The sequence below is a fragment of the Saccoglossus kowalevskii genome, chromosome 15 (assembly GCF_978046115.1).
Source record: "Saccoglossus kowalevskii chromosome 15, keSacKowa6.1, whole genome shotgun sequence".
Classification (NCBI taxonomy): domain Eukaryota; kingdom Metazoa; phylum Hemichordata; class Enteropneusta; family Harrimaniidae; genus Saccoglossus; species Saccoglossus kowalevskii.
In genome coordinates this window covers 23,400,712-23,421,688 of record NC_140655.1, presented here as the reverse complement: position 1 = coordinate 23,421,688, position 20,977 = coordinate 23,400,712, and the positions used below count along the sequence as shown (strand labels likewise).

Below are 20,977 nucleotides of genomic sequence, written 5' to 3'. Positions count from 1 at the left end.
TATAAGCATTGATATTTGTGACTTTATAACCATTGCTCCTGAGAACGAGGTTATTTGTAGATATTTGACGATCGCCACTGTGTCTGGGAGTACTATGGGAGATTGCATGATGGAAGTGAAAAGTCTTTGGATCTGTAAAATATTTTTAGAAAAGTGAAAACTAAAGTGACTGTGAAATAAAGGTTGGTTTTAAATATTAAATATCATGAAATTTGAATGTAATTAAAGGAAAATGAACTGATATGAAAGGGCAGTAAATTTAGCCGGGATGCAAGGTCAGAATCCGGGGTCAAAATACACCCATCAAGGCGGTTGCAAAGTGTCAACAACTGGAAAGGTAAAAGACTTCGTTTGCAGTTTGTGTGAATGGCCGGGGAGAAAAAATCATGCAAATTCTGTGCTTCAGTAACAATATTTGCTACTTGTTTGTGCAATGGAAATTAATACAAGAAATTCTGCCAAAAGACATGTCCTTCTAGTAAACAAAATAACATCCGGACGTTTATCTTGAGAAATTGTGCTGACGAAAATCCCTTGGGACAGTCGATGTGAAACAATAGACATGCTTCACCATGGTATCAAGGTTATTTTGATTATTTGAAGATAGAAACTGCTGCTTTATGGAAGAGCAAAGTTCAATGTCATTGGCACAGTAATGACGTTTTTAGAGGGGTGACTTGCTAGAAGTATTCGCCGTGACTCCAGACTTTTCATTCAGGTTTATACAACACTTACTTGTTACTATCAAGAAAGTTTAATGTCTTGTTTGTATTTGCACAATGTGAATGAGGGGTTTATTGTCAAAATATATACAGGTGCTTGTATGCCTATTGAAACTATACAAAATTCGACCAATGCACATCTGTTTCATGTGTTAAAAGAACGTTGCGATATTCTCAAGGAATTGTTAAAGGGCGGCAGTCGTCGTGCCGCGTCTCGTTCGATATGGGACTTATAGCAACTGTCACCAAACTGTACGTTTTGACGACTCGTATGTACTTCTGGGACTCGTAATAATTTTCTGGGAACTGTACAGCATATCGCATATTTTCCTTATTAATATTTCATAGTTTTTCTAAATTTCAGTTTTTATTGTTCATAATTATTTACAGTAATAACATATTTTTCCGATTGTGTGCATGACAGCTTTGCCCACACAAAATAAGACAGGATGATATGTGTGAGTATGTTTCATGGATTAATAGGCCACTCCTTTGCTTCAATTCCAACTACATCTCTGGAAATATCACTTGCTGTTTATCATCCATATTTTGATATCCCACAATGTGTCGATTGCGTATCTGGAAATTCTAACTACTGTTTCGCAAAATTTGACCAGCCTTGCTTCTACCAGTCATTTAAGTCGACTCCCATATTGTCCTTCACAGTGAAGGTTAATTCAGATATATTGTAAATTACACAGAGGTAACATTACAATACATTTCCCTTCACATTCCCTTGTATTACATAACAATCTTTGAGCTGAGGCAGTTATGGTTTTACAACCATCACCAGTTCTCTTGTTAGTATTGTATTTAAACCGTATGACGATGAGTAGCTGACGATATCTTTGATTTATGAACGTGTTATGCCAGGAGGCATGGTTCAGTTTGAGTGAAAGGATGTGTGATGAATTTGTTTTTGCGTATCTGTTGACTGATTTAATTAGTTGATTACGAGTGAATGGCTGTGTTATGTCTGCCACCGTTTTGGCCATTTGCGGTTCTGTACGGAACTTGGTTCAGTGATTTGGAACTAATTATGAGATAACCGTCGCTATTCGGACTACTATTTCTGACAGTTGGTATTCAGTAGTTATTAATGTAGTGAACGATTAATCAAAAGATATGACGTGTTCAGTACTTAGTTTGATTGGCTTTATTATTGAAGGTTACGCCTTAGAGTCTTAATACTGCTTTGTAATTGGTTAAGGTTTAGAGAGTGAATAAAGAGTTTTTAGTTGGTCTTGGCGAGTACACCACGAGAGACGCAGTCCAGTCCTGGAGAGTCTTGAGGCGAGCCTTGACGCAATCTAAAGGCAGTCTTGGGTCAGCCTTGCGATAGTCTTGGGGACTTCTCCCCAGGGCGCTGTGTCTTATAGAGAGCTCGACTGACCGACTGAGACGAGAGTTGAAACGTATTTCGTTGTGTGTGTTTTATTCGACTGTAAAGTTTAAGTGACTTTCCCGATCCCGACCTCAAGGGGACGCGATAGAGAGATGAGGCGAGATTCCCCCCTGGCACGTGTGGAGAACCCCCGAGGCAGAAGAATTTCCCCCTCATAGTAACACGCATTCATCCAATTGGAAGCAATATTGGATAACCAAATTATGACTTCTATATTATTAACAGACGGTCTGGGTTATTAATTATCCATATCATGAATCCACAAATTAGTAATGAATATACATATTTAGCTTTTTTTGTATTTGCAATGCCTTTTTAGAACAAAATATTAACTAGTACCAGCACTGGGATAGTAACGGATGTCGCACCTGGAATTTGACAGTCAGAAATGTATTTCTTTTTTCATTATTTATTTTAGACTAATTGGGTAATTACAGAGAATACGTAGTGTCGGCATATTTGGATGATTCCTGTATGAGTGTTTTCCCCATGTAATGCACTTTCACGCTTTCCTATATACGGCATGCAGCAACAATGATTGACAACACCGCAAAGGATGATGGGAAAACCGGATGTGCAAGAAAAGAAAGCGCGGGAGCATGCTACAAGCTCTTCACCCTGCCGTGTTTCGCTGAAATAACAGACTGTGCGTTATATTCTTAGCACATACCGACAAACGATAGTACTGATATCTGCCAGGACTCATGATTCGAGTTGAAAGTGATTGTAACTCTGGTGAAATACCAGGTTGAAAGGCTGTTTGTGCTTTGGTTGACCATTGTTGTTAATGCTACTTTTCTGAGTAATTGTGAATGCTTTTCTGACGTTGTAATACTATTATTGTTTGATTAATCTATCAATATATATTTGAGCGTGGAACCACCACTCTTACCGATCTGAAGACTGTAATTAATCAAGCAGATTGATATTACTGTTTTATTGTAAGCGATATCGTTCGTGTTTTATAAATGCTAGAACACATTCTTGTGAGTTACCTTACCAGCATATTGGTCCCCGGACAGAGCAGTCAGACAGCTCTTGATATCGACGGAGAGCGCCCTCATGGGTAAGTTCTCATTTGACTGGTCTTTTGTTTTTTGATAATTACATGGAAGTGCTTTTTCAAGGTCATACATTTGTATTTCCTGCAAGTTGTTGAGCTTTTCCAATACCCATTGTAGTAGTGCATTGTGGGTAGCGTTGTACTGTTTGTGGTTATTGGTCTGTTGATGAAATGTTGTTCCTCTGAGATTTGGGGGAAGGCTGAAACACAACTTTGACAGGTGTGAGTGTTCCATAACAATAATTAACATTTTATTTTCTGGCGTTATCACTCTCAGAGCCAAACAAGTTATTATTGATCTGTGAAAATATATATGTTTCCGAGTACCGTATAACAGAGATATACTAGTGCAGTGGTGATTGATACCATTCGAAGTTTTTACCCTTGCTACACCAAGTTTGGGGTGAGGCATGTACATGCTAATATAGGTATATTATTCATCTAACTTAATGCAATATGAGATAGAGAATTGTATTGTACATATCTCGAACTACCAATCATGTGTGAACCACATAATTGTAGTTTGTTTTAAAGCCACTGGAAAAAGTTAGTTTTTAGTATATGCAGATAGGTAGATAGATGCATTGTTATCTGATATAATTATACATATTCGATACTCGGTAGGCGGAGTACAACGTGGGGATCTCTAAACGTCTTGCATTTACACTTAAACTCTAGTTTTGAAGAAACTTTAATTTATTACAGTACAAAACCACGTACACGTTTAAATATACAAAAGCAATACAAGTTGTCTCCCGACACGGAAACTGTTACAATAGATCATTTCAGTTCTATGCGAGATCTCGCGTTATGCGTGAAATCGAACGTAAAAACTACAAACATCGCGTGGGATTCGAAAAACGCGAAACATTATTTTTGGGATATTTTCATGCTTAATAATGCACTGTATACATTTGATGGTGGCCAATTTCGATGAAGTAAGAGTATTCAAACGCAATATTCCCCTGTCAAAGATCGGCCTTTCAATGTCAGCTACGAAATAAAGAAATTCGAGTTCAAATTCAAATCGTTCGATTTTTGAGGCAGACGTTCGGCGCGCGTCTTTCACGCAACTCGCAGGATCTCGCAGTTCAACGGAAAATCACATATTAGATACGCCAAAATGTATGTCTGGTAAGCGTGCGCGAAATTTGATGACTTTGTTTGATTTGAGCCTTTCCCTCACAGAGATATGTACAATTTTAAATACACCTAGATTAGTAAATTACCATAATTGTAATTGACGGGTCTGTACATTGAACTTCTGACTTAAATGTGGTGTCGTTATTATGTTTATGGGAGAAAAAACGTTATATAAGCTATTCGTTGATTAAAAACATACTAGGTTCTTGTTCCATTGTGAAATTATGTATGTATGTAAGTATAAACATAGAAATACGTCATCTAAAGAAGCATGCACACTTAAAATAAATCACACGAAATCAATGTATTAGATATACAGAATACAATATAAATTGATAATTGTTCTTACTATATAATAATGTTAAATAAAGGGTTTAATTCACGCTGCTACGAACGTACATAGACTGAGGTAAATGTAATAATGTAATAGACAATAACACATAATATTTTCATATGTATATACGGTCACGATGATTCAACCCTATACTTGCACAACATTGTTAACATTATAATAATACATGTTGCGTAAATGCGATCTTCATATATTTGCAGCGTACGTGTGACCGAGAATATACGAGACAGTTAGCGATATGCTATGCGTTAAAGACGAGAGAATCACATGGACCACTGACAGTACAGCGTCATGGACGTTTGTCTGATCTGGAAGAAAGGGTATCTGGTGTATAAATGAGCTAGGTTACAGCCATCAACTAATTGTAATTGCGTTGTCATCTCGCGGGACTTCAAATGTGATCTTCATTGCACATCGTATTAGTTACATAATTTTATCTTATATATCCTCGATGTAACATTCATACGCACAAAAGTGACAAAAACAGTGTTAGTGATAAACATATACAAGCGATATTCATATATGATTATATATTTTCAAAATACATGTGATATACTAAAAAATACGATATGCATTCAATATGTATTATGAGTATACAAATCATATACATGATCATGCTATATATATGTGTTTATACACGCGATATAGATATGTTTATACATACGATATACATATGTTTATACATGCGATATACCTATGTTTATACATGCGATATAGATATGTTTATACATGCGATATAGATATGTTTATACATGCGATATACATATGTTTATACATGCGATATACATATGTTTATACATGCGATATACCTATGTTTATACATGCGATATACATTTGTATATACATGCGGTATACACATGTTTATGCATGTGATATACATATGTTTATACATGCGATATACATTTGTATATAAATGCGATATACATATGTTTATACGTGCGATTTACATATGTTTATACATGCGATATACATTTGTATATACATGCGATATAGATATGTTTATACATGCGATATACATTTGTATATACATGCGATATACATATGTTTATACGTGCGATTTACATATGTTTATACATGCGATATACATTTGTATATACATGCGATATAGATATGTTTATACATGCGATATAGATATGTTTATACATGCGATATACATATGTTTATACATGCGGTATACACATGTTTATGCATGTGATATACATATGTTTATACATGCGATATACATTTGTATATAAATGCGATATACATATGTTTATACATGCGATATACATACGTTTATACATGCGGTATACATATGTTTATGCATGTGATATACATATGTTTATACATGCGATAGACATTTGTATATACATGCGATATAGATATGTTTATACATGCGATATAGATATGTTTATACATGCGATATACATATGTTTATGCATGTGATATACATATGTTTATACATGCGATATACATATGTTTATACATGCGATATACATATATTTATACATGCGATATGTGCATGTTCTACATGCGATATACATGTTTTTAGTTGTTTTTAGTTGAGATATACATATGTTTATAACTGCAATACACGCATGTATATACATAAAACATATCCAATGATATGCATATAAAGATAAAAACATGATAATGTTACGATATAATATAATTATAAAATACAGAGAAGAATTGAAACTGTATAAACAAAATATTCACACACACACATACATACAGTAATTACCTAAGTAATTACAAAAGTAATTTGTATTATATATTTTATAAATTTTTGTTTATATTCAGTTACGACATACAAACAAATATAATGGTTTGTATGGCAATAAAGCCAGATCTTTGTGGAAAAGTTAATAAAATGTGGTTCGTTGCGTTTTCAACTAATGCTGTTATGAAAATGGAAAAGTAGGACAAGTATTCTGTGTAAAAGATCAACACTAATTATCTTTTAAAACAAACCAAAGGTAAATATTGATAACAGTAGATGTTGATAACTTACAAATATATACGTGAATCAAAATAATCAATAAGAAGGGATAACATAGTCCAAAATTCGTAATATTAAAATGGTGCCAATCAATATATAGTGTATATATTAAAACAAGATAGCACGTGAATTTACAAATGATCATATACTGAAACAGACAATACATCAAGTGATTTTGCTACTAGTTATCAAACACAATATTATAAATCTGTCACCCAACGATACTAGTACGTACAATAATATTGATGTATGTATTTTGTGTGGTTAAAATTGTTAAAAATTACCGCATGTTAATAGGAAACATGTCGGATGTGTTTATTTGTAATTGAATAGGTGAATTTAGTAATAAAAAAATAAAAACTCACCCACGAAGAAAGGGAGGAATAGTTCACACATCTTCATGACAACCTCCTCCAAAAAAAAACCCCACAACATAAGGTGGGATACATTATTCTCAAATAACCGTCAGGTTCTCGATGTTAGAGAGAGAGTGGCGAGATTTGTTTGCACCCCCCTCCCCCACATACACACACACACATACATACACAACCTGACATATGCAACGACGGGAACAAAGAGGGAAAAGAAGTATCGTTGTTTTCTCTCTCTCAGGAAGATCTCTATGGTCATTTACGTTCTCAACCTCTAGTTGAAAAGTTTCACACTGTATGCCTATTACCTTCCAAAAAAATAAAATGGTAAACTATCAAAACATTAAGACGCACACGCAGTTTCCATAATGTAAGAATATGAAAGTTGTATCTGTAATGTGTTGACACGTTGCCGCGGCAACGACCCACGCAGATTATAACTCGGTAACTGCTTAGATATCAAAGTTTTTGCAGAGACTCACTACCACCACAAACGCCTGTCATCGTCACATCGATCGACGGGGTTCATTGGCGAACCCAATGGACATTGGTAAGCTTCGGCAAATTCTGTCATATGCATCAGTGGCACCAAAACCCTGAGCAAATACAAATTTTAAAAAAATATAACTATTATCACCAACTTCTAACTTATGAATAATTATTCGTTGAAGTGTCATTCAATATAAAAGTATACCTGAGTTTTTCGGGTGCGTGTTCGTCTGTTAAAATGTGGTTTTTCAAAGAATGAGGCCGCCTGACGATACACCAAGTCTGCAAAACAAATAAAAATAATGCCATATCAAAGTGTTTATAACGTAATCATATCAGTGTGCATCAACTCGTGAACGAACGGAAGAAGATTGTTTTTATAAAGACAAACCCTCCATGCACATTTACAACAATATCTTTAAAGTAAAATTTCCGCGTGAAAAGAACCATAAGTATTAATGTAGCCTACAAAAGCTGTTAGTTAACTAGAAAAACTGTTGTTAAGGTTATCTAACAAACCTTTGAGTAAGCGAGGAAAATATTGCAAATATAATGTCACACACCTGGGAGTAAGCGAGGAAAAATGTCTGCTCCTGTGTAAGATTCAGACCTGCCAATGGTAGCTCAGTTCCTTCACGGCTTTCCATTTGCTTGTAAGCCTGTCAAATACAGGTTTCACATAACAAATTGTATTTTTTGTCAAGAAAGATCAATCGTCGATTTTGTTCGCGCCGTGTGCAGCCATCAGCGCATGAAATGGAATGGGCAGATAAGACTTCCCACTCACGTGTTTTGTTTTGTGTTTCAAGTTTAATGTGTTTGCTATAGGTTTTTGTTATCGCATATTTTTCCGACGATTTTTTTAGTTGGACCTCTCACGTTATTTGTTTTAATTTCTTGCGATCAAATGTCCGAACTACTTAACTTTATTATTATGAATATTATTATATTTCCTAGATTCTCGGTTACCTTTTGTTGGTACCTTTTATTATTGCTGTATTTAATGCACCTGTTATTATCTAATTTCCTCAAATAACTACGAGGAGCGTTCAATAAGTAATGCCCCTGACCCATTTCCCATAGCAAGAGATTAATGAAACTTGGCACAGTTATTAGTCTTTCTCTACATAGAAACCACCCAGAGTTATGCATTTTTCCCATCGTTTGATGCAGCTCTGGGCACCGTTTTGTAGAACACCCCAGGTTGGTTTTCCAACCACGTCGTAACTTCAGAAATCAAGGCTGCATCATCTGGGAAACGCTTTCCATTCAAAAACAACTTCATGACACAATTTCATCTAGATCAAACAACAGGAAATGGGTCAGGGGGATTACTTATAGAAAGCCCCTCGTAGAATGTTTGCTATATCAACAACTTCATAAATGTTTCTGAATTCTGTATCAAATTTATTTTTCATTTGTAGTATGATTCAATCTATTGTATTTTGAACAGTTTTGAACAGAAACGAACTTCAAAACCTTGTCTAATTCTAATTGTCTAATTAAGCTTATTTTGTGACAATACCAAATATAAAATATTCTGAAAACATTGTTTCTCTCTGCTTAGGTCCCGGGAGAGTGGTATGCGCCGTTGTTTTATCCCCCACCCCTCCCCCAAATATCAATTATTGAGCCCAGGAAGTAAAGTTTTTAACTCGCCGGCAAGCACTCTCATCTAAAACTTAGGATACATATTCGTCCCGTTTTGATGAAATTATTGCTTGAGTAATTGTGATTGCAGAATAGTCAAGGCTGAAAATATCGGTCACTGCTGTCGGAGCGCCACCAACGTTGTTTGTCTGCTTTTGTATTTGATTGAACGCATTCGTTAGGATATAGCGTTATAACACAAAAATGTATGGATTGTTCTCTTTTGCAAAAAAAAAAACTTCAATCTTCTCAATTCCAACCTTCTAATCTTGCTCGACCTGTATTTGTCTATTTCTTACAACGCATGCGTGAAACATGCAATTATAACTGCGCTGATGATATTCTAATTAGATTTAGGAAAGGCTTGTTATGAGACAGGCTTACAAAATATGACTGCGTTAATCCTCCTATGTCCGCCATGTTTTCACCCATTGTCAGCAAACCATTCACCTAAAAAATAAAAACATTCACATACAATTTCCTTTCGGATCACGTGATTGTAACGTGTTTACAAAATCAACCGAATGAACTAACATATATAATATGGTATGCCTATATAATTTCGTGCCCTAGGCATCAACAAAGTGGCGGCGCATTTGATTAAATTATTAACTGTCGAATTACAAAGTTTGTTTCAAAACAATACTTGAGATGACATACACACTACATGAAACAAATAAAGAAGTAGAATTACCCGAGTACCCTCCATTACATACTGTGAATAGAGGTCAACGAGACATTGAGATCTTCTCTCGAACTTATCCCACGATTCATCAGTCCACCAGTTATTAATGTTACCGTCTTTGTCGAACTGTGCACCTTTTGACAAAGTGTATTGTAATAAGTATCAAAGTTAGGACGTTATATATATATATATATTACTTTGAGTATCTTAGTTTGTTGTGTATTATGGTGAATACGGATTACGCCGTTATATAAGCGCATTAATGTGAGTACAACTGGAAAGTCTGAATTTAGATTATAATCTTACCCCAGTTGTCAAATGCATGTGTTAGTTCGTGTCCAATGACTGTGCCAACTCCTGCAAAATTGACGTACCTAGAAGAACAAACATATTAGTTCACTGGTTAACAATGCGACATGTGTTAATGATCGCATGTTCATCATCATATTGGTGTCAATTATATCGCATTTGATCACTCATTACCTTGTTGCGTCAAAAAGTAGTCTACAGTTTACTATTCTATAACATTTATGTTTTGTTTTGCATTTGTTTGTTTTTTCTTTGAAACAGTGCATAGCGACAGTAACGCGCAAATAGGCGGAGTAATTATTTTAGATTTTATTCTTGGATATTGGATTTTGGTACATGTATGCTTTGAGATTAGTGGCGGATATCATTAGTTTTTACTTCAAATCTGTGCATACTAATTAGTTAATTTACATAATAGTCAATTTCTGTAATATGACCATTTGTTGGGATTGAAATCCGTGATAATACTAATCTCATTATATAATTATACAGGTATATTTTCTATTTATGTAATAATATTTGGAATATGGTAATACGATAATCTTTAGAGCAGTACTCAATAATTTCCAAATTTGCATAAATAATTTGTATTTCAAAGTGGTTGTTAGATGACATAATTATTTGTTGCGAAAATGTATGCACAATAATTTGCATAATTAAAAATGCGAACGCTGTTGAACTGGTGAACTAAAGTATAAAACTGATCTCATAGATTATCATGCACACATTTTTTATTTTATTTTCAATAATTGTAAGATGGCAAATGATTGTAGAGCTTCAAGTTTAAATTTTAAAACGGCCTATAAATATATTTCCTGCTTTCATGAAATACGTTAAAAAACCATAGAACGATTTGGTGTCGCTAACATAAAGAGTACAACTTGTGAGATACTCTGTGTGCCACTAATGCTCGGCGAGAAGTGCGGACAGCTACAGCGTGAGATAACGTGTGTTTGAAATTCGGAAATTATATCTAAGCACGTGCTTATGAATCATTATTGTATATCATTTCTAAGCCATGTGGATGTAAATCTTATTTTCATATCCTTTCTAGAGCCAAATCATTTTGTAATTGTAAATTAAATTGATAACCAAAAAATGCCACACACATTGCCGTTCAATGTACTTGCATTTTCACCTATTAAATAATTGACTTACATTTTCATGGTGGGGAAGTCATGTCAATATCACTCTGATGGAAAATATTGTTATTTTTTATGAAAATGGTTGGTTTTGTAACGTTAAAATGCTAGTTGTTCGTCGCCAAAATAAAACACTATTTATACGTATAACGCACATTCTTCCCTCCCCACATTGCACTGTTGTGATAATGTGAACTTTCATTTTTGGAAAGCTACCTAGTCATTTTGTATTCAAGGTACTATGCGGGGAAAACGAATTCTTCAATAGTGTTGTTTTGATTATGCATGTTAAGGTTCCATTATATTTTACCGTGTACTATAAAAGTTGCTTCTGCAGCCGACTCAACAGTAAAATACCAACACGAATAGTTGCAGTTATTGTATGTTACAACCACTGCAAACGCGTATTTACAAATTGTATGCATTCCTTGAAAACATAACGATCATGTTAGCTTGTACACAATAATATTAATGTTAACTTCATAAGAAACAATAAAATTTAAACAAAATTTACAAGAGCAAATACTAGTGGGTGTTCAAAGATAATATACATACTACTTGCCTCGGGAACGTCGGATCATAAAATGGCCACTGTAACAACCCAGCTGGGAAAACTAAAACCAATAAATAAGAAGTAGTTAATTAAAAACCGTACCATTATAAGTAGAAGACATCTAATTCGAAACATCTTTCGTTCAGATAGGGCATTTGTTTTAATAGCAAGTGATGTTATGTGCGCTGAATGTATTATGTGAATTGACCCCTGATTTGATTACTTAAACGTACCGATAGCATTGTTATTGTTGCCATAATATGCGTTGATCTCAGGAGGAGTCATGTCCCAGCTGAAAAAAACAAAAAATATCGATACTCGGTAAATCGTTGGTACCCCTATTAGACTCACTTTTATATTGTATTATTAGGAAATGGGAAGTGGAAGTGTCATATATCATGGAATAGTGTATTTATTTAATCTCGTTAATCGGTTATAACGTCTAAAGTATTATTATTGGACCAGTCTTTGAACTAATCTCCTAGACGTTCAAAAGCCAAGAACATACAGAACAATATATCCGGATGTGACGTCGTATTCAGACAGGAATCTCGCGACCGCTGAACGATACGCCAAGTCGTTGCTCACGAGTAATAGATTGTTAAAAGCTACACTGCTGCTGTAATTAACTTTATAACGAAGAAAATCCACATTATTTGAGTTATAACAAAATGCAGCTAATATGTTGGTCAGTATGTGACATTATTCATTGTCAACCACCATCTTGGAAACATACAACATAATACTCGCAACCACTACCTACCAGTATACTACGGCGACGCTCTGCTTAGATCTATCTAGAAATGACGATAAACAAATAACATATTTATACATCTAAATGTATAAAGACAAATAAAATGCACTTTACTTGTACTTCTCAACTGGAGAATTCAGTTTCTTTTTGGCATTCTCATACTCGAAGTTCAACGAACTTTGTATATTTTGAAAGAAATCGTCCTTCACTATCGTCATCTGAAATATACAATTATCATTGCCTGTTTTATTCATAATGTATTCACAATGATTAGAGCTTTCCTGGAAAATCTGGAGAATTACGCCTACCAGTAATCAGTATTTGCTATTTCACATATTAATGTCATTGTAGATGGCCTTGGAACAATCATTGCTTTGGGAATTAGGCCCGTATGGCCAATAAAGATAATTAAGTAATTGCATATAAATTAGTTGTAATTAGGTGTACATAGTAAGGGAAGTTAGTGGGAGATAACAGATTGTGTTTATTTGTCATATCCACCCCGTAAATTTGTATAGTATAGAACAGTACTATGGATATGTCGTTCGAGATGATAGTTGAAGACGTTTGATTGCCAATTCATCTCTTTGATATAACTGTGAAATACTTGGTAATTCTCAGTGACTTATTTGTCGTGACGCAAAGGTTATACACGGAGGACGTACTGAACGAATATCAATATTTCAAGATATTGTACGGAGCACGCCAGAGTCGTCATACAGAGCACCATAGTTTTCACGCAGCTCCGTATGGTCGGCACGTAGCGCGTCGGAGTCGTCAACGTCGAGTCAAAGACGCCACACAGCACGCCTTATAATTCCGTAAACGAAGAATCACTGTGCTTTACATGCGTCGTAGGCGTCGTATTGCGTCACTTTACACGTCGGAGAAAATCTGAGTTAGTCACCCATCGCATCACTGACATTCTCAATCACAGTATTTCGTCTATGAAATTCGATGGGGTTTACAATTCAACGAACTGCATGATCATGTATGCTCATAAAGCACATAAACATTGAAGTGTTAATTTATTAATTTATGCAAACTACATCAACAAATGTTCACACCAGCTTATTTTACCTTTTCGTAATATTTATCCATATACTCCGTATCAAGGATATAGTCAGGATAGCCGATCATATCAAATGTCGCATTCAACTGAAACAAATGAAGTTATATAATTACAAAGATGCTATCATGAATGCTCTCCCCGTTTGTGTAATTTCGGTTGTTTGATATGTTAATGCATAAGCGTCCATTACCATGTTCCCTGATCTGAAGGATCCAAGGAAAGGAAGTCAGTAGAATGACGACAAAGATCACAGGAGACGAGAATGAAACAAATATCAGATCGATACTATTTTGACGATTACATGCCGAGAACACATGGGAACCGCAATTGCTAGCTGTTCCGTGTACTTCATTTCGGCGACGAGTTTGATTGGTAGTTAGAATTGTTATTGATCTGATGTTATGGAGTGTGCTTCTGTTTGATCTTCTTCTCAAAATACATAAGAGTGCAGTGTAGTGATACTAAATGTGTTATACCTTTTCTCTGGCTTTGTCTTTTGTCAATTCATCCATCCACTCCAATGTATCAAATATATGGTGAAATGATAATTTAATGTCTTCTATCATGTCTTCTACCTTTGATGAAAAGTAGAAATATCATCATAACAATCGATATGCAGATATACAAATCTAAGAACACAATGCAAATGACTGAAAAAAAGATGACAGGACACTACAATACCGCAAAAGAAATCAAGTCCGTATGACAGCAAACAATTATAATAAAAATATTTTAACATTCCGAAATAATCATAGGTTAAAACTTTATGAACAAATATGTTTTCCATATTTCTTTGACATTCAGTGTACTGATTTTATGGCAATTGGAAGGGCATTCGCCAAATGTTGTGCACAAATGACAAACACCTTAACGCCAGATGTTACTATTTTGGTACCTCAAGCAAACACATAGTGAGGACCTAATGCTAGCGATAACAGAAACACAAGGTTTCAACATTGCAGCAATGTAATCTGGTGATTGGCCGCATAGTGCCTAAATAACAGCATTCTTAATACACTTCTTATTTGATAGGCAACCAGTCGAGGTTAATTATGTCAAGTGAGAAGTGATCGTATCTTTTTCTCCTCAAAATTAGTCTTGTATCAATTTGAAGAACTCGAACTGCCATACAATGAACTCATTCTGTTGCAGTAATTGAGTCGAGAACTGATCGCTACATAAGTTCGATAGTTTTAATAGATGAGCATAGACAACATCATGAATTACGTATAGTATCACTGAAAGTAAACTGGCTCTTGTTCACATTAACAGAACTGACTGTGGGTTAATCAATATGACATTGCCTGTCGATCATTTTTTTGTAATTTAATTGAAGCTTATTTTTCCTGCACCCAGCTTGTTTTCAAATCACAAATGCAACCATTGAGCTTATCATCCAAGTGACTTTCTACGGAGTTTTTTTATTGGAACGACTTATTTATAAAATTGTGTTTCAACAGTATACATGTGGTAAGACAACCCGTGACGTATCTTATTACTGGCCAGTGGGGACATATACGAACTAAGAAAAGCATCGGTTCAAACACTGAGTCCTAGTAAGCATATAGAGAAAAGACGCCCTCTAACTGAAACACCCTGACATTTATCTTTCAAATATATATTAAGCCAAGCTAGGCTTATTCCAGAGATACTGAACTACCTTCCCAATTGTTTTTTATCAATGCCTACATAGTCAAAAGCTGCACTAAATATTCCAAAACTGGGAATTTATGGCCATATTTTGCCATTAAAAGAACATTCAAATTAGTGTCTACCTCTTTTCGTCTAACCCATTGTCTAGCATATGTTCCAAATTGAATATTGTAAATTTGTGATCCCAGTTGATATCATTAAGGATATATGAACTTGGGTTTTCTGTCAAAGACAATGATATTATAAACATTATTTGAGTTAACAATTCGAAATCTGAAATAAACCTTCAAATTATATTAGACACGCAATTTGAAAACATAAAGACAATTATTCGATTCATTCCTACCCTTTTCTTGCTCTCGGCTGGAAATTTCCTTTTTACAAACACCGCTCCGAGTTCCATGCCAAATTTGCCATCCACTACCCCAACACACTCTCTCCATGCCTCTTTGGTCGTGCGTGTATTCTCCACAATGTTACTCATCTTTTCAGCGGCATATCGAAAATGAAGAGACAACCCTGGAACGTTCTGCTGCGTCACATGCCATATCAAGTAGTTGTTGAGTACTCTATGAACGAGGTAAAAACGAATACAGTTTTCGTTGTATCCATTATTAACGTTCTGTATCATATCAGTAAGCTCCAGATTGAACGGATCATGCTGTCACTCACTGGGACGTATATACAATACGTCGTCTATTTAACGCTGTTTTGTTTTCAAAATGGCCGCCATAAATCGCAAACTGACAAACGTGGAAGAGGATTATGGGAAACCTTACCGTGGATGAGTAGACTGGATGATGCGTGACATGTTCCGCAGGTAAGTAGGCGAGCTGACAATCACTTCCGTTGATGACGTCATGTTCGGAAATAAACCCTTGTAGAAGTCAAGCCAGTTAATCTGAACATGTCGTGGAGAGTAGGATTAAATCACAAAAAACATGTATTTGTGTATATTGATGACGTCATATATACACTGATCATGCACATCTGCATATAGGCAAAACGGAAATGTTGGTGATGCGAAACATATTTTTTTTTGAATTTTCGGAAATCAACATTACTACTCACGATTGATATAGTTCTCTGAAACTCGTTTAAATGTTATTATTTTTTTCAAATAATTATCATACAAACAACAGTAATTTAGATTCTGCTTGATGACGTTATCAAAGTTGCATTTCCATTTTGCAAATATGTAAAACATCACTCTCAGAACAAGCTGTAAACAAGAAATTTGCTCAAATGATTCTATTTTAGATAAAAGAGTTGTGACATGTTAAAAGTAGATATCGTATCCTCATTTTTCAGAGTACTGAAATGATCTTGTTCCTCAAACATTTAACTGACCTTTAGGGACCATCATAAAATGTTTCCCAAACCTATGAGTAATGGGTGTACAATCTAGCCTAATTTAGAAAACTCGCTGGAAATCATTCGCAATCATTTGACGGTTCGAGTCTATGTGAATGCAATGTATGCCGTACTCGTTGGTGGGTGCCTCGATAGAATGTAAAACACTCACCGCTGGCGCCAGCTGATTAAGTTGATCCAGTGTGAATTTGTTGTACAAGGATCTCGCATCCAGCATTTGATCTTCGGGAATAGTGATCTACAAATAAGCACATTAGTCTCGTAACGAATTCATTACTAATGCGTACACTTTATGTATACCCGATTACACATATTTGGTTAATGTATGGGGAAACCAGTTTCTCAAAAGGTTCCAATGCCTTTTTTTGTAAACATCGAGTTTTCATCGTGAAAGGATATTGACATTGTTCTATGTTTCACCTTCAACTCTCTTGTGATGTTGTTGATTTATATAGATAAAGTTGACCGCACGCTTGGTAGATAATAGTCACAATGTAGTTGGCTACCATAAACAGAGATAATCAGATTACGTTTTTGTTTATAGTGTGGTTTTATTTTTTCCTATAGTTCACAAAACCCATATAGAATATATTGTCACCGAGCTAGTTTTCGCACGTGGGTCAAAACATAAAAAAATATTGTTATTTTCAGTCAGCTGTCACATATCAAACTGCTCGGTTACTATGTGTGAAACTCGCACGTGTGTATCAGATACTTATAACGTATTATTAGAAAATCATATTTTTTTATGAATTAAGGCTTTTATTTGGACTATTGTAGAACACTTATATTTTTTGAATACGTTTTCTCAATTGTTATTCTCTGCAAATTAGGCCGAATGCACGCGACAACATTTGCCTTTCGCAGTAGAAATACAGTTACACACAAACATTGACACAATTAAATTTGTTGTACAGGCAACATCCTTATTATATGAAAAATATGTGATCGTATTTTCACCGTCGCGATGGCCCAATTGCGGCGTACAATATCAGGTTAAATGGTCCACAACAAGTGCTGTGCGCAACATGATCTAAATCTGACAATATTAGCGGTGCGATCTATGAAAAAAAAATTAAAACAGATTTTAAAATTTAGTCTGTATACGCTTGTACTGTACGCTGCTAGACTTAATTTACGACACGAGTCTGTATGCGCGTGGTAATGTGTGATATGGGTATGTAAGTGTGTCTGTGATGTACGTTGCGAGTCTGTAAACGTGTGCACTGAACGATATTAGTTTGTAGACGTGGGTAATGGACGCTGTGAGATTGTAGACGTGTGTAATGAATGTTGTGAGTTTGCAGACGTGTGTAATGAATGTTGTGAGTTTGTAGACGTGTGTAATGGACGCTGTGGGGTTGCAGACGTGTGTAATTGACGCTGTGAGATTGTAGACGTGTGTAATGGGCGTTGTGAGATTGTAGACGTGTGTAATGGACGCTGTGAGATTCTATACGTGTGTAATGTACGTTGAAAGATTGTAGGCGTGTGTAATGGACGTTGTGAGATTGTAGACGTGTGTAATGGACGTTGTGAGATTGTAGACGTGTGTAATGAACGTTTTGAGATTGTAGACGTGTGCCATGAACGCTGTGAGATTGCAGACGTGTACAATGGACGTTGTGAGATTGTAGAAGTGTGTAATAGACGTTGAGAGATTGTAGACGTGTGTAATTGACGCTGTGAGATTGTAGACGTATGTAATGGAGGCTGTGAGATTGTAGACGTGTGTAATGGACGTTGTGAGATTGTAGAAGTGTGTAATGGACGCTGTGAGATTGTAGACGTGTGTAATGGACGTTGTGAAATTGAAGAAGTGTGTAATGGACGTTCAGAGATTGTAGACGCCTGTATTGGACGCTGTGAGTTTGTAGGCGTATGTAATTGACGGCGTGAGATTGTACTCGTTTGTAATGTACGGTGTGAGATTGTAGGCGTGTGTAATGAACGCTATGAGATTGTAGACGTGTGTAGTTGACTTTGTGAGATTGTTGACGTGTGTAATGGACATTGTGAGATTGTAGACGTGTAATGAACGTTGTGAGTTTGTAGACGTGTTTAATGGACGTTGTGGGTTTGTAGACGTGTACAATGAACGCTGTGAGATTGTAGACATGTGTAATGGATGCTGTGAGATGGTAAACGTGTGTAATGGACGTTGAGGGTTTGTAGACGTGCGTAATGGATGTTGTGAGATTGTAAACGTGTGTAATGAACGTTGTGAGATTGTAGACGTGTGTAATGGACGTCGTGAGATTATAGACGTGTGTAATGGACGCTGTGAGTTTGTAGACGTGTGTTGTAGACGCTGTGAGTTTGTAGACGTGTGTAATGGGCGCTGTGATTTTGTAGACGTGTGTAATGGACGTTGTGAGTTTGTAGACGTGTGTAATAGTCGCTGTGAGTTTATATACGTGTGTAATGGACGTTGTGAGTTTGTAGACGTGTGTAATGGACGCTGTGATTTTGTAGACATGTGTAATGAACGTTGTGAGATTGTAGACGTGTGTAATGGACGTCGTGAGATTATAGACGTGTGTAATGGACGCTGTGAGTTTGTAGACGTGTGTTGTAGACGCTGTGAGTTTGTAGACGTGTGTAATGGGCGCTGTGAGTTTGTAGACGTTTGTAATGTACGTTGTGAGTTTGTAGACGTGTGTAATAGTCGCTGTGAGTTTATATACGTGTGTAATGGACGTTGTGAGTTTGTAGACGTGTGTAATGGACGCTGTGATTTTGTAGACATGTGGAATGAACGTTGTGAGATTGTAGACGTGTGTAATCGAGGCTATGAGATTGTAGACGTGTGTAATGGACGTTGTGAGATTGTATACGTGTGTAATGGACGTCGTGAGATTATAGACGTGTGTAATGGACGCTGTGAGATTGTAGACGTGTGTTGTAGACGCTGTGAGTTTGTAGACGTGTGTAATGGACGCTGTGAGTTTGTAGACGAGTGAAATGGACATTGTGATTTTGTAGACGTATGTAATAGTCGCTGTGAGTATGTAGACGTGTGTAATGGACGTTGTGAGTTTGTAGACATGTGTAATGGACGCTGTGATTTTGTAGACATGTGGAATGAACGTTGTGAGATTGTAGACGTGTGTAATCGAGGCTGCGAGATTGTAGACGTGTGTAATGGACGTTGTGAGATTGTATACGTGTGTAATGAACGTTGTGAGGTTGTAGACTTGTTTAATGGACGCTGTGAGATTGTAGACTTGTGTAATGGACGTTGTGAGTTTGTAGACGTGTGTAATGGACGTTGTGAGTTTGTAGACGTGTGTAATTGACGTTGTGACATTGTAGACGTGTAATGAACGTTGTGAGTGTGTAGACGTGTGTAATTGACGTTCCGGGTTTGTGGATGTGTGTAATTGACGTTGTGAGTTTGTTGACGTGTGTAATTGTCGTTGTAAGATTGTAGACGTGTGTAATGAACGTTGTGAGATTGTAGAAGTGTGTAATGAACGTTGTGAGATTGTAGACGTGTGTAATGGACATCGTGAGATTGTAGACGTGTGTAATGGTCGCTGTGAGTTTGTAGACGTGTGTAATGGACGCTGTGAGTTTGTAGACGTGTGTAATGGACGCTGTGAGTTTGTAGACGTGTGTAATGGACGCTGTGAGTTTGTAGACGTGTGTAATGAACGCTGTGATTTTGTAGACATGTGGAATGAACGTTGTGAGATTGTAGACGTGTGTAATGGAGGCTATGAGATTGTAGACGTGTGTGATGGACGTTGTGAGATTGTATACGTGTAATGAACGTTGTGAGGTTGTAGACTTGTTTAATGGACGCTGTGAGATTGTAGACTTGTGTAATGGACTATGTGAGTTTGTAGACGTGTGTAATGGACGTTGTGAGATTGTGGACGTGTGTAATGGACGTTTTGAGATTGTAGACTTGTGTAATGGACGCTGTGAGTTTGTAGACGTGTGTAATGGACGTTGTAAGATTGTAGACGTGTGTAAATGACGTTGTGAGATTGTAGACTTGTGTAATGGACGCTGTGAGTTTCTAGACGTGTGTAATGGACGCTGTGAGTTAGTTGCAGTTGCCGCAAATCGAGTTGTAGTAGTCGCTCTTGAAATTGGCGCATATATGTCAACAAAATCTATGTTTTTTTGCCATCAATAGGGAATGGCATTTTAAACAAATAAAGTTGCATTTTTGTTTACTTATTTTAAAAATGGGACAGTGAGAGCATCTGTAATTGATCACAGTCGTAATTATATTACAGAAAAGCAAC

At 36.1% G+C, this 20,977-nt stretch overlaps 1 protein-coding gene across 1 annotated transcript in view; it reads right to left on the bottom strand.

Annotated features, from left to right (window-relative positions):
- Positions 1-6,315: 6,315 nt before the first annotated feature.
- LOC102803210 (endothelin-converting enzyme 1-like) overlaps positions 6,316-20,977 on the bottom strand; it is a 33,183-nt gene continuing 18,521 nt past the window's right edge. Inside the window, exons 4-17 of the mRNA XM_006812531.3 lie at positions 16,870-16,956; positions 16,124-16,245; positions 15,691-15,913; positions 14,168-14,266; positions 13,700-13,777; positions 12,734-12,837; positions 12,099-12,157; positions 11,875-11,926; positions 10,168-10,235; positions 9,871-9,995; positions 9,561-9,626; positions 8,090-8,185; positions 7,732-7,808; positions 6,316-7,633 (exon numbers count right to left, since the gene is read on the bottom strand). Coding sequence (XP_006812594.3) covers positions 7,519-7,633; positions 7,732-7,808; positions 8,090-8,185; positions 9,561-9,626; positions 9,871-9,995; positions 10,168-10,235; positions 11,875-11,926; positions 12,099-12,157; positions 12,734-12,837; positions 13,700-13,777; positions 14,168-14,266; positions 15,691-15,913; positions 16,124-16,245; positions 16,870-16,956 — 1,371 coding nt within the window. The 3' untranslated portion in view covers positions 6,316-7,518. The remainder of the gene's footprint in view (positions 7,634-7,731; positions 7,809-8,089; positions 8,186-9,560; positions 9,627-9,870; positions 9,996-10,167; positions 10,236-11,874; positions 11,927-12,098; positions 12,158-12,733; positions 12,838-13,699; positions 13,778-14,167; positions 14,267-15,690; positions 15,914-16,123; positions 16,246-16,869; positions 16,957-20,977) is intronic.